Consider the following 13,184-nt stretch of genomic DNA (forward strand, 5'->3'; position numbering starts at 1 on the left):
TTCCCTTGGCAGTTCTCACTGAAAATCACTAGAAGAGTCTTGTTCTACCAACTGTCCGGAAACTGAACGCAAGATTCTCCTGCATTCATTCCCTGCTCCAAAGAGAATACTGCTTTTGAAATAATTGAACATTGATGAACTTTGATGTAACTGTGGGAAAAGGGAGAACTTTTTTCCACATATGCACATCTGGCCAAGGGATGAAGGGACATGAAAACAGTGAAAATCACACAACACTTGTGTGACATTGAATGAACGTTGCAATTGCTCTGTCTTGTTTTCTGTATATGGAGATTAAAGTGACACTCAATAAGCTACTGCTCACTGACAAAACAGTTTTTGTATGAACTCAAATATCTTCTTTCCTTAAGATCAACTCTAATGCTCAGTCTTTATTAGATCTGAAAATTCTCTATACAATACATCCAGCATATTTCTCCTCTCTACCACGGCCATTTCCTTTTGTACTAATTTGCTGGCAATTTAAATAAGCACTGAAACAGTACCAGCAGCAGTACATTTTTCTAGAGCGTTTATTTCCACTATTTTCAGAAAGTTGTTAACAAAAATTTATAGCTTTTGGTTGTTGAAACAGAACATGTTCCCTCTCCACCTAACAGATTAACCAAAAGTTGAAGGAAACTCCTCAGGAGCGTGCTTATGAAATGGGCTCCAGAAAGTAAAAAAAACAGTCAGCAAAAATAGATTTTTGAACCTAAAATTGTGGCACACAGTCATACCTGGCCCTGATAATAAGTTATGAATATACCATATTACTTTAAAATGCTTGGGAAACATTTGTTTAGGTTAAATATAGTATTAATTTTAATCTAGTGCTGCTCAAATGACTATTTAAGCCTTTAATTGTGCAGGCTTTTTTGGGCAGCGTTCTGGAAGGTGATCCCAGATTTGGAGGGAGCACCCAGTCGTTCTAGTTTCTAGTTCCAGTCTTCATTCAAGTCTTCACTGAATATTCAAAAGTAAAATAAAAGTTCAGAGCAGAGACACCACTGCAATCACTGTGGAACCCATAAGCTTCGGCTTCTTCCCAAGTTAACAAGCACACAGACATTTGAGAGATCTCTTTCTGCAATACACAGATGCAGACAAAAAAAAATGCTCGTTCTAAACAAAAATGTGCATGATGAAAACTGGCTATTCTTTACTTACCTGCCATTTTGTTTTTGAAATATATCAATCTGACTGTCTCCAGGCCTAAAAGGTTTAGTGATCCTTCTGTATTCAAGGGTCGTACCTGAAACAAGGAATAACAGTCCTTTTAACACTCTCAAGAGTAATAATTCCAGGTCATTAAAACCACAAAGAAGAGTTCAAAAGAATTTTAAACTCTTTTTTCTTGAGAATGAGTACAGAGAGGGTTGCTTAAAATTCCACTTTAAGACACAGGCTTAACACCATTCCTCCCAGGACTCAAATTAATAATTGTGCTAGAAAGTCTACCTCATATATCAACTAATTTTTTCTATTAGATGTACAAAGCAATAAGCTGTGTTTTACTTTGTGTTAGTACCATGTCACAATAATGCTCCGCAGCTTGATAAGAGCACACACAGACTGCTGAAACCTACTGGTATTTGTGATTTCCAACATATAAATGAAAGAAGCATTCCACACTCTGTGTTAGAAACAGACTCTTCATAATAAATGGCCATTTTTGAGACTCCTGAGTGTAGTAATTTTGTTTGCTGAAAGTAGCCTCATCCATAAAAAGAGAAGTCTTGAGTCAAATACTAATCAAAGCACTAAATCACATTCTGCTGTGTAGGGAAAAAAATGCTCCAACTGCTTAATAACTCGAAGAACTTTCCCATAAAAGTCCAGATTGGTCTTCTTAAGACAGTAAATAGACGAGCACCTTGATCTTTGCATTATCTGGCAGTATCTTCACAGCACTGCCAGAATATCCTGGTCTGCATCTGATGTGTGAGAAATTTGTATGAAGAGACTGACTGACCAACACAAGAGCATAGGGGCAATGTCCTGCAGCTCTGTGTCATTGGAATGCCAGTAAAGGAACTGTCTTGACCCTGATACAAAGCTGAAGTCAGTCTAAACCACAGGGAAAAAAAAATTGACTTTTCTCTTTTCTTTCAAAATACAGCTGAGCAAACACCTTCTAAATACCAAGGAAGTGTCAGTTTTCAGAAACATCTTCCTTTTGATAAAAGATCCAAACCTGACATCATCCTGTTTTTGGTGTTTCTGCTGGTTAAAACAAAATGTTCTAACCCTGTCTGTCTACAATATGCTTGAGCAGCAGGAGACAGATTTTTGAAGGCCTGTTTAATTATGTTAACATACACCATCCTATGGTAATAACATTGACACAATCAGTCACAATGAAACCATATGTAATTAATACCAATTAATTCCTCTCATTATTACAACAGTATCAGTAAATCTAACATAGTCATATGCTCCAGACTGACCATTCATCTAAACAGTGCAACCACATGAAAAACACATTTTGTATCTTCTGTTTCCAATAAAAAATGCACGTGTTTCTTTGCAGTACCTCCTCTTTTAACTCAAATATGTTTCCACTAGCAGTTTTAATGATGGCTTCTAAAGCACTATTGAGTCTGGACATATTCCTTGGCCCATACTGAAATGGGAAGTTACCTTTTTGAGGGGAATAGTTTGAATCCACTCCATGGAGTTCACGTCGAAGATATCAATTGCATTTTCACTGTACACAGAGAGGTATGGTGCATTGTAACCTGGGAGGGAATGATGAGGTATTGTGTCATGTGCTTTTAGACACAGCCCAATACAGACAATTTCTTACCATATTAGTTTAACCATATTTATTTAAGAAAACAAAAACAGTGCTCCACAATCCAACAAGAAGCTTTGAAAAACATGTTTTAACTCAAAAATGACCAAGAAATTTATTCTGAAGGCAAACCACTACCACCCAAAAACTTACAACCTCCATAACTTTTCTTTTAACTTTGCTGAAAACCTAACTACTTTCTGAATTGTAAGACATTACAGTTTACTCTGCCAAATACTGATGCATTTCAAGGCCTTTTTCTTCCTAAAAGCCCCATTTTTAATAAGAGCCCACATATTGTAAATGATGTGCTCTATTTAATAGCTGTCACTTGAATGAACTGAGCTCTGAGTCTTTGGACTATGCACTAAATGAGCATCACTTAATACTAAGCACCATGACACAGTCATAAAAGTCGTGTTTCCTTAACTTTAATACTCTTTACTCTTTACTCATTCAAGAGAAATCTTCTGGTACTTATCTGGCACATTTCCCTAGGATGAAATTTGTTTCACTGGGACCACTTCTAATGGAGAATTCAGTATTTCCATGTCGGAAACAAGACTGCCATAGTCTGCCAAGGATAACAACAGCATCCAAATTGTGTTTAAATGTAACAGCTTTTGCTATAAAATACACCTCCATTCTGAGTTGGAGTTATATCAAATCATTTCAGGCAACCAAAAAACTGTCACAAATAACATACAGATGAACTACGTGTGAAAAATACACATTTTTCAATCTATCACATAACCTTCTGTTTTGATTCACTTGTTGTCCGAGTCAATAATTAATTGTGTAAAATTGCTTGAAATCCAGAAGTGGCAAACACTATGTAAATGTTGCTCCCTCCATATTCAGAAGAGCCCTCACTCAAACAAGGTGAAATACTCCTCCCCTTTACAGTGTGATTGCTGGACTGCTGCCAGAGTGAGGTAAGAAGGCAGACTATTCTAAAAATCAACACAGAACTGGGTTCATTCACTACTCTGAGTGCAGATTTGGCTAATCCTTATCTGCATTCAGAAGGACTTTAAAAAGAAGAAGATAGACAATCAGGCTTGGTTTCTTTTCCCTTGAAACTGTCATAGAGATAAAGCCCTAGTTTTGAAATAAGGTGCAATAAATGTTTAACAGACCTTGGTGGAAATGAAAATGTTGAAAAATTACAGTTTTTTCCTTAAGGTTATGAAATATATTTTTTATATTGCCTCCTATGCATTGTATTTTGGAAGGGAAGAGAGAGACAGAAGGGAAACTTAGAAAGTGACTTTTTGAAAAAGTAGAGAGGAGATGAATAAGAAGGTTGTTGACAGAAACTGCTGAGGAAGAAAGAATGAACAAATAAAGAAAAAAAAGACAAAACAGACTAGTAAGTAGGAACAAATACCATTAGAGAAAAGCGAGACAAGCTACGAGATCCTGATGACTCTCAGCGTGAAGAAAGCTGGAACCTCAATGCTGAGCCAAAGAACAATCATATTCCAAGACTTCAAATAACAACAATAGCAAATACATAAAGTTCCCGTTAGCCTCTGTTGAACCTGAAGCTTTTGGCTGTTTTAGAGTTAGAAATCCTGACTCCTGATTCCTCTTTGTGCTCCAGCAAGTACAGGTCAGTGCCAGAGCTGTTGAAACTATCATAAATGAGGATTAAACCCTCTGACTAGATTAAAAATGGTGGTGGAGCCAAGAGCATTCATTAACCTGTCAGGTGATTAGCCCCAAACTTCTCCTCCTGTGGATATCATTACAAGCAGAGATTACTTTAGTGGACAGCACCAAAGAAACAGACACAACTCACAGCAAGAAGATGGAGTTGCAGGCCACATCAGCTCCTGTTGCCTGGATCTTCGGCCCTGGCAGTCGACGTAAACACCGACGCTGCTAAAACACAGCAGGTATTCTTTATTTGAGATCTCGACTGCACAGATGGCATCGGTTGGCTGCTGTGAGATAAACGAGAGCGTGTGGTCGTCCGGGTGGAGCAGGCTGTACGGGCTGGCCTCCCCATGGAGCGGGTACTTTAGGAAACCTGACTGGTATCCTACACAGAGACGGTCGCTGAAGATGGACATCCACTGGACGTTCCCCTGCACCTGGATCTCCTTGATCTTTTTGTGGCGCGTCTTGCTCTGATTCAGTTCGTAACAGAGCACCTGCCTCTTCATGGCTACGCACAGGCAGGTGAGAGCTCCGTGGCGCACGTGTCCAGAAACTATTGCCTGGCAGCCTTTGGTCTCGGCCAGCTTGTAGAACTCGGTCTCCCTTCCGTCCAGGGCAGCCATGGGGAAGAGACGCACGTGACGGTTCCGCCCTGAGATCACCGCGATGAGCTGCTCGCTCGGGATCAGCTCGATCTGATGGACCTTCTTGTTGTCACCAACGCGGATGATCTCTGCAACAAACATCACAACAACCCCCCCACAAATCCCAGTAAGTAATGGGGAAGTGTGAATTGATTATAACATGCATTTGCACAGATGAACTAGGAGAGAAACGGAAGAAATCCCCTTTATTGCTTCCCTGCAATATTAAAAAGTACAGAATCAAAACTTGTATTTTAATAACACCAGATGTAGCAATTCTGGATAAACCTTTGGCTTTTCCTCATCAGAAATGGCAGGAGCAGATCTGATGCAGTAACAATAACTGTATTATTTCAGTATTCATTTCAAAAACAGTTTATAGCAATAAACTACTGAATAAAGGAAAAGCCTCAGATCTGAAACACACAATAAACATGTCATTCATTGAATTAACTTGGGCAATCGGTTGTTACATCTTGCAGTACTGCACAGAAGTTTTTGTTGCCAGTACCGGGGAGGAGGTTATACAAAGGATTAAGCCACAATTCTTGCTGAGGTGCACAGCAGGAAATTCAAATGAGGGAGGTTCCTACTGAATATACAAAGGAAATTTCACTGTGAGAGTAATTTGCAACAGGCAATCCAGAGAGATCATGGAACCTGTGTCCTTGGGGATTTTCAACAACCAACAGGATAAAGACCTGAGCAATGGTCTGAAATCAGTATTGAGCCAGTTTCCAATGGGGAAAAAACCTTCAACTGCATTCCAAAAGCTGTATTTTTATTATTGGAAAGGATACCCAAACCAGAAAGCACACAGAACATCTTCTGGTCTGTCATTGAGCTGTCCAGCTGATAATGAAGTAAATCATGAAACATGAAACCAGAAGATACTGAATGAGTTAGTATTAGGGAAATTATTACCAGCTCCTAGTTTCTTACCGTCTTTGGTGACATGCACAACAAACAACCCTTCTTCATTCCCCAGAGCTATTCTTTCATGGTCTATGACATTAAGAAAAAAAAAAAAAAAAGATTATTTTTCCTTGGAAGTACTTTATGAATCTTTCAAGCAACAGTGATAATTCTCATTAACTGAGACAGTTATTATAACATATTGAAATAATTGTATATAAACCTAAACCTAATATATTCATGTATTAAAAAATTGGCAACCTTCCAATCTTTCAAATTTCTCAAGGAACAAGTCTTTTCCCATTTCTCCTGCTAGTTAAAGTAACAGCTAGAAACATTATTTTAAACAAACTATTCAGAGAACTTAAGTCTCACACCAGCTTTGAAGTAACTATATTATTATACTGAAATAATTTAAATAATCAGAGTTTAACATATTTTATGTAGTAGTATTTGGAATTACTAAATTCAGTCTCTGATCTTACATTTTTTCTGTGGTTCCACCAGCAGATTTTAAGGCGAGTGATTTACACCTACTCTACAGTGCTAACTTTTCCCAGTCAGGGAATTATGTTTACAGAGCAGCAAAAGAGAAATGTCCAATTCTCAGCCAAAAGTATTCATAATTATGAATATTGATGAATAATTATGAATAATTATGAATATGGGTGACTAGAGGGAATACTCTTAAAAGATCTGACAAAAGTGCTGGGTACTAACTTGCACTTTTCTCTTAGGCCCATACACATTTCCATATGGGATAAAACCACTGCATATTACTCTCTATTCAGTAGATAACCCTCTAACACATTTTTTTTTTTCCTAAAAAATCATGCCTTTAGCATATCCATTTTTCTTAGAGCTTTCTTCTTAAATCATTTCATACCTATGATTGCTGCTGACTGTGTTGTTTTGATGAGGGGCAAGGTGCTGTCATAAGCTTCTTTGGGAACATAAACTGAGCGGTCTTTAAGTTTGTTCTTCTTCAAGATCCTATGCAACTCATTCAGCACGCCCACCCACTTGCTTTTTTCATTCTCACCGTCTGCTAGAATCAGGATTGAACACTTGTTACTGGATGCAGAGAGCTGGGAGGCTGTAACCTGCAAAAAAAATTAAAACATAGTTTTCAGTCAGAAGTGATAAATAATTTCCTCATGATCATTTTTACAAGGGAATCAGATGCCTGAAAGTGCCCTTTTAATTAGCTGTCTGAATTAAGGAAGCAAAAATTTCTCTTCAGTTGACAGAAAACACTCTTATTTTAATCAAGAGCCCACAGCAGAAAAACAGATGAGAGTATCTTAAAGAACAGAGAAAACATTGGCTTTATTTAAAGTGCATTTGTATATATTTTAGAATCCACAAATATCTGCTCTGAATAAGGTAGTCAATTGTTTCTCATAGCAATTTTATAACAAAAGCATTTTTATAAAACTTCCTGTATTTTTAAGAGCTATAGATTTCATTAATAATTTAATGCAATAGGAATGGTTTATATTAAAAGAATTCTCTGTGATCCTTTTCATGCATTTGGTACAGCTATTATAGATAAAATGGAAAGCCCCTTTTGTAGGTTTTATCTCCCCTCAGCACACTGAGTGATGAGCAGTCTAAAAACTGGAAAACAAGGAGTGAAATACAAAGGCAGTGTACAGAAATGATAGTGGAATTGATAAGACATCAAGAAGATTTCACTGAAGTTAAAGCCTTAATAGAATATCTAATAAAAATAAGAATATTAGAATAAACCAATGACGGCAAAATCCTGATACCAGAAGTAGACATAAATTTTGATGAGCATTTTGCACTAAATTTCTATACTGACTATCTGATGAATGGGAGTTTTCAGATATCCAATGCATATGTAAAAAAAAGGTATATAAAATAAAGACTTCAGCAATAACCCAGTTAGTTAAACTGAGAAGCAGAGGGCAACGTGAGGAAATGAAAATGTACAAGGTCATGATGAACAGAAGAATTTCAAATAACTAAGATGAAGTAGAGGAAAATACATCTTATTGTGAAGATTAAAAAATACAACCCACATGGAGCACATGAATGCTTGTCTAGATGTACCAGTGATATTTTTGCCACAGAAATTATATATGTAGAGATCCCTATGCATTGCTGCTGCTGCTGCCATGGATACCACATGGCCAGGAAACGAAATACTGGCAAGCTGTCAGTGAATGCACACCACACATCACCCTGTGAAACCCTGCAGGTCTGGGTTAGTAGTGTCAGGCTGTAATACTTACCCTAAAGATACAGGGGATATCTTTCCGATTTGCATGGATGACATCTGAGGCCAAGACAGAACTCACTGAGAATTCTTCATCCCTTATGGAGACCATAAATATAATTGGAAAAGAGTTAATCAGCAAAATCTGTATGTTTGGATTTTACTTTTCCAACAGCCTTGTTTAGTGAAGAATGTAAGTCAGCAATGATTTTTTAAATTAACCTTTCAACTGTATATGCAGATGAAATTCAAAAATGCAACATTATAATAATTAATTCCTGGTAAATGCTGATGGACATAAATCTATTCAGATATTCTGTAACTAGTTTTAAAGTTTTTTCTTTAAAACATTTAAAGAAAAAAGTCCAACTTAAAAAATAAGTGGAACCAAGAACACCTCTCCAACTCTCAGAAAAATATAAACCCACCCAGAAGCTATAACTTACAGCAGTTTGGGACTTCCTGGATGAACTAACTTAGATCAGAGATGAGCTTTACTTAGTTGCTATGTTAAATATTCTCAGCCTTCAGTGAGGCTGGTAGTATTTCACTAATACTGAGGACAGTGGGAACAAACTATTCATTCCTTCTCAAGCAAAAAATGTAATATATTTATCCTATAACAAAGTTTTATGTCTTTCAAAACCCTATTCAACCCCAAAATGATGCTATTTTTAATTTTTTATTCATTCCAGATCTTCTACACAGCTGAACAGATGCTCTTTGCATGATGTAGTAATGGAAGTTTAAACATCCATATAGGAACAAACAAGTGTAGTTCAGGCTAACTCCAAATAACTGCTAACCACTGTTTTATTTTTTTTTATCCCAGAAAATCAGTGGCTTTCAACATGGATTACAGGGTTTCATAAAAGCTCTGGAGCTTACTGATTTGACAAAAAGGAAAAGCAGAACAAAACCTCCCAGTGCCTCTGCAAAGCTCCCACCAGCAGCAAACAGCTTACCTCATGTCTATGACCTGACTCACTACCACGCTGGGCTGAGATGCTTTTCCTTCTGCTACATCATACAGGAAGAGTTTAAAATCACAGATCACTGCCAGTGCTCTCTGCCAACCTTTCTTTACTCCAGCCGGCTTTGGGATCTTTAGAAAAATAAATTCTGATCAACTCTCTGAAAGTTCAAATGCAATCAAAAAATCAAGCAGCACAGAAACCAGTTTGCTTATCTGGGCCGGAAAGTTTTAATTCAGTGATGATGTTAAGCAACATAAGGGCCCAGGAACAGTAAGACAACAAACACAGACAATATATTATTTAATAAATTATTAGCATCACAGATTCTTTTTTCTCATTTCACAAATTCATTTAGAGCTATATTAACAAATACAGAGAAAGAAACCCATCTCTAGTTGGTCACAGAATTATGGCCAAAACTATGTTGAGTAAATATTTTAGTATTTCTGTGCAAATATCCACACCAGTGACCATACACAGTACTAGGAGAAAGACTCAAAAACTCACAGGGCCTGGAAGATGATCTGATCTCTAGAGATGGAAGTATTCAAGACCAACCCAAAGCACATTGACCAACAAAGATGGGGAAAGGATCACTGCTGACAATGCTTAGAGTTGCTCTGGGAAAATTTAAGTCTTATTTTCCAAACTGCTACCCTAAGATGCAATTGAATCCATCCCCCCAATATTCAGAGTAATACCAGCTCTGGAAAACAATGAATTTAATATGAGTGCCCCAAATGCAGCTACCTCATACTTACTCGGACATGTCCTTCATAAGCTGTTCCTATGCCTTTCTGTGGATCTATTCCCAAAGGTCCCTTAGTCTGCTCAGGAGGGATTGGACACACTGCAGGAGCCTTGTCTGCACAGGTCACGTGGCAAGAGAATCCACACACTTGTGAGGAGGAAAAGAAAAGGATTTGATGGTTATTTCTTGTGCAATGCAAAAGTTGTGATAATGATGATGAGATTTACAAAGAAATCCCCTTTCTTTTTTTGCCCAGAATCTGAATAATCTCACTGAATTTTGCTACAGACAGAAATCAAAGACTGCACGCAGCAGCAGTTCATGTTTTTATCTGCTCTAGATTCCAAATTTCCCTTTTCCAGATAGTTTATGTATACACCTGATTTCACCCAGACAAAAAAGAGCCTAAGATAATCTCTGTGATGTCCCCCAGGCCCAACTCTAGTTGTAAACAAAAAACTGGAACATCCTTTAAAATAATAAGCATCCTTCTGTGTGCATACAAACAAGAACAACTGCCATTCAGTACCAATTTTGCTTCTTTCTGGAATAAGTCAGAATAGATGTCTTAAATTTTGCCCTGTAACATAAAGCAAAGCTGCTGAGTGTATACTTGACCACTCACTGTGGCCCCTTATTGCTACTTAGAGTAAACTGAAGGAAGCTCTTCTACAGCCAACTGGAATAAGAGTGGTTTTTTTTCTTGCTAAGAGCCAGAAGTTGAATGAGAGTTTCAAATGGGCGGAATACATACATACTCGTCAATTTGCATCACTTCCGGGTGCCTTTTTTGTCCTTGAGTATCATTGGAGGGTTCGTTCATTCGAACGCGCCAATCAGAGGGAGGGGAAGTGACGTCACTTCCCCTCCCTGATTGGCGCATTCAAATGAATGAACCAATCAGAGGGAGGAGGAAGTGATGTCACTTCCGCCAATGTCACGTCCCCCTCCCCCTGACTGGCGCGTTCGAGTGAACGAACCCTCCAATGATCCAGATCAAGAACACGCCGGTACCAGCTGATGTATCTGCGTTTACTGAATACCCTGTGAATTCCTTTAGCAATCAGTACTCCACAGGACTGATTACTGTTGAAATGACATGGGAGCTCAGAAAGGAGGATTCTAAAAGGTGGAATCCAGAGATTCAATATACTCAAAATTATTATGTTGGTAATGACTCAACTGATTTTGCCCCAGATGGCACTGGGAAATATCAGGCATCTAGGGCTATTGCCCAAAAAACTGGGCAATCTGTTATGTATGTTCAAAGTGTTTGGCTTCTACTGCTAAAAGACTGAAGCATAAGAATATATTATTATTCAACATATAAGCAGAAGACTCATGCATCACCACACTACATTTCCTAAGCCATTTGCATCTATAAGAACTTCAGTTCACACTTGTTTTTGGTCTCCCAAGTACTTACCTTCACAAGTACAGCCCTGTCGTATCAGACCAACCATCAGGGACGTGCACTGATTGCATTTTGTTGGTGTGTTAAATGATTTCACTACAAACTGGTGAGCTTTAGGCTGTGAAATGAGCAGACAAGGATGTTACCACCTACAACACTTCTCAAGTACAGTTATTTCTTTCACAGACAAGGTGCATTTAATAAGGTGGCTTGTTTATGTTTGCTGAAATGAGATCTGAGCCGAAAAAATTTCCTTATCACAGTACTTGTTGATAATTTAAAGCATCCTCTGTAAACCAAGCCATGGAAACTGGACCCTGTCTCAGAACATGAGTTTGCTTCCATTGCAGATAGGAAAACTGCCAAAATGATTCTATTACACTTTAGAAGCTGAATGTGTATAAGCATGTGCTTGGTGGGCACCTGACTGTCAGCCCAGGTCAACCCATAACATTGTATTCTAAGCTGCAAATTCAATGCTCCTCTGTAAGGAGTATTGCCTTAGTTAAAAGATAAATATTTAAAATATTCAAAATTTGATATTTTATGCCAGAAAGCCCTGAGAGAGTCCCCTTTTATGGTGCTTAGCAGAGGCAATTGAGAACATCCAATCTAAAGGCAAGAAGTTGATTTTAAAAGAATTTCTGTTCCTGTTATTCCTTGGGAACACAGAGTACATGAGTAAGTGGTTTCATTTGCTCTCTCTCCACAAGGACGGCCGTGCCCATACTGCTGTATAAAGGCTAAATGCCTACGTAATGTGGCAGGATGATTCACAGATGGCCTTACATAAAATCCAGGAAGCTACTTTGCTTTTCTATAAAACTCCCAGTGAAGTAACTACTGGGGAGAAAAGTCAAAGCACAGGGTGATTGCAAAGACTGTCCAAAAAACCCTGATCATGTGAAACAAGACAATTTTTCAGACTACTTTGGAGAGCAGGCATGTTAAAATTCTACTCACTTTCTTGTTTTTCAGAGAATAAGATATCCCAGCTAAGGCTCAAACTTACCCATATTTAATGACAGCTTTACTGTTACAACTGCAGCTTGCAATCTACAGAATGCTCTGCTTTGAGACTTGCAGGAAAACAATACCCAGCTTTAAAAACTGATGCAATCAAAAAGTAAGATGGTTCTTTAGGGGACATAATAAATTATAAAGCAAGTCATTACTTACTGAGTAAAATGTTTGCAAAAATCAAATTACATGCACAGTAAAGTCTGTTTCACGTGATTCCAAGTGCATTTACAGTATTTTTTAAAATTGATCTACTAAGATGCTGCCAACAGAACACTGTCTGCTCAAAATTTCTAGCTTTCCTTTACACAAATGAATTTTCTGCTACTTTGTCATTAATAAAGCAGAGAAACAGATCTATTAGAAAGTCTTCCTTACTTCATTATTAGTTGCAGGAAAAACTGTCATTTTTAAATATACAGAAGATTCCTAAACTATTGAGTCATTTTCAAAACTTTCACAATAATTTTTTTCCTTTAATAGCTTGTATTTATTCTTCATTTGCTTGAATAGACATAATCCACTGGGAATAATACACTGCTTTATTTGGCAACAGCAAAATGATTTCACCAACTGATGGAAAATCAGGTATGCAGGTAAAAGCCAAATCAGAGAAAAATTGGTGATATCTTTCTGTACTGCTCACTTAATACTGCTTAAAAACAGGCTAATCTGTGGTTTCATTTTTAGGGTTACTCTTTGCCTTTTCTCAAGATTAAACATTAGACATGCTAATCTGAGACTTCCTTCTACTTC

At 37.7% G+C, this 13,184-nt stretch overlaps 1 protein-coding gene across 5 annotated transcripts in view; it reads right to left on the bottom strand.

The window, feature by feature from the left end:
- The window catches only part of CDC42BPA (CDC42 binding protein kinase alpha), a 182,944-nt gene that overhangs the window by 20,393 nt on the left and 149,367 nt on the right, over positions 1-13,184 (bottom strand). For all 5 annotated transcript variants that reach the window (XM_056488450.1, XM_056488448.1, XM_056488452.1 and 2 more), the window contains 9 exons: positions 11,421-11,526; positions 10,005-10,141; positions 9,232-9,371; positions 8,283-8,364; positions 6,908-7,124; positions 6,049-6,111; positions 4,602-5,195; positions 2,644-2,741; positions 1,171-1,255 (listed from right to left, as the gene is read on the bottom strand). In XM_056488450.1, the coding sequence (XP_056344425.1) occupies positions 1,171-1,255; positions 2,644-2,741; positions 4,602-5,195; positions 6,049-6,111; positions 6,908-7,124; positions 8,283-8,364; positions 9,232-9,371; positions 10,005-10,141; positions 11,421-11,526 (1,522 nt within the window). The remainder of the gene's footprint in view (positions 1-1,170; positions 1,256-2,643; positions 2,742-4,601; positions 5,196-6,048; positions 6,112-6,907; positions 7,125-8,282; positions 8,365-9,231; positions 9,372-10,004; positions 10,142-11,420; positions 11,527-13,184) is intronic.

This window comes from Oenanthe melanoleuca, chromosome 3 (genome assembly GCF_029582105.1).
Source record: "Oenanthe melanoleuca isolate GR-GAL-2019-014 chromosome 3, OMel1.0, whole genome shotgun sequence".
In the NCBI taxonomy this organism is placed as follows: domain Eukaryota; kingdom Metazoa; phylum Chordata; class Aves; order Passeriformes; family Muscicapidae; genus Oenanthe; species Oenanthe melanoleuca.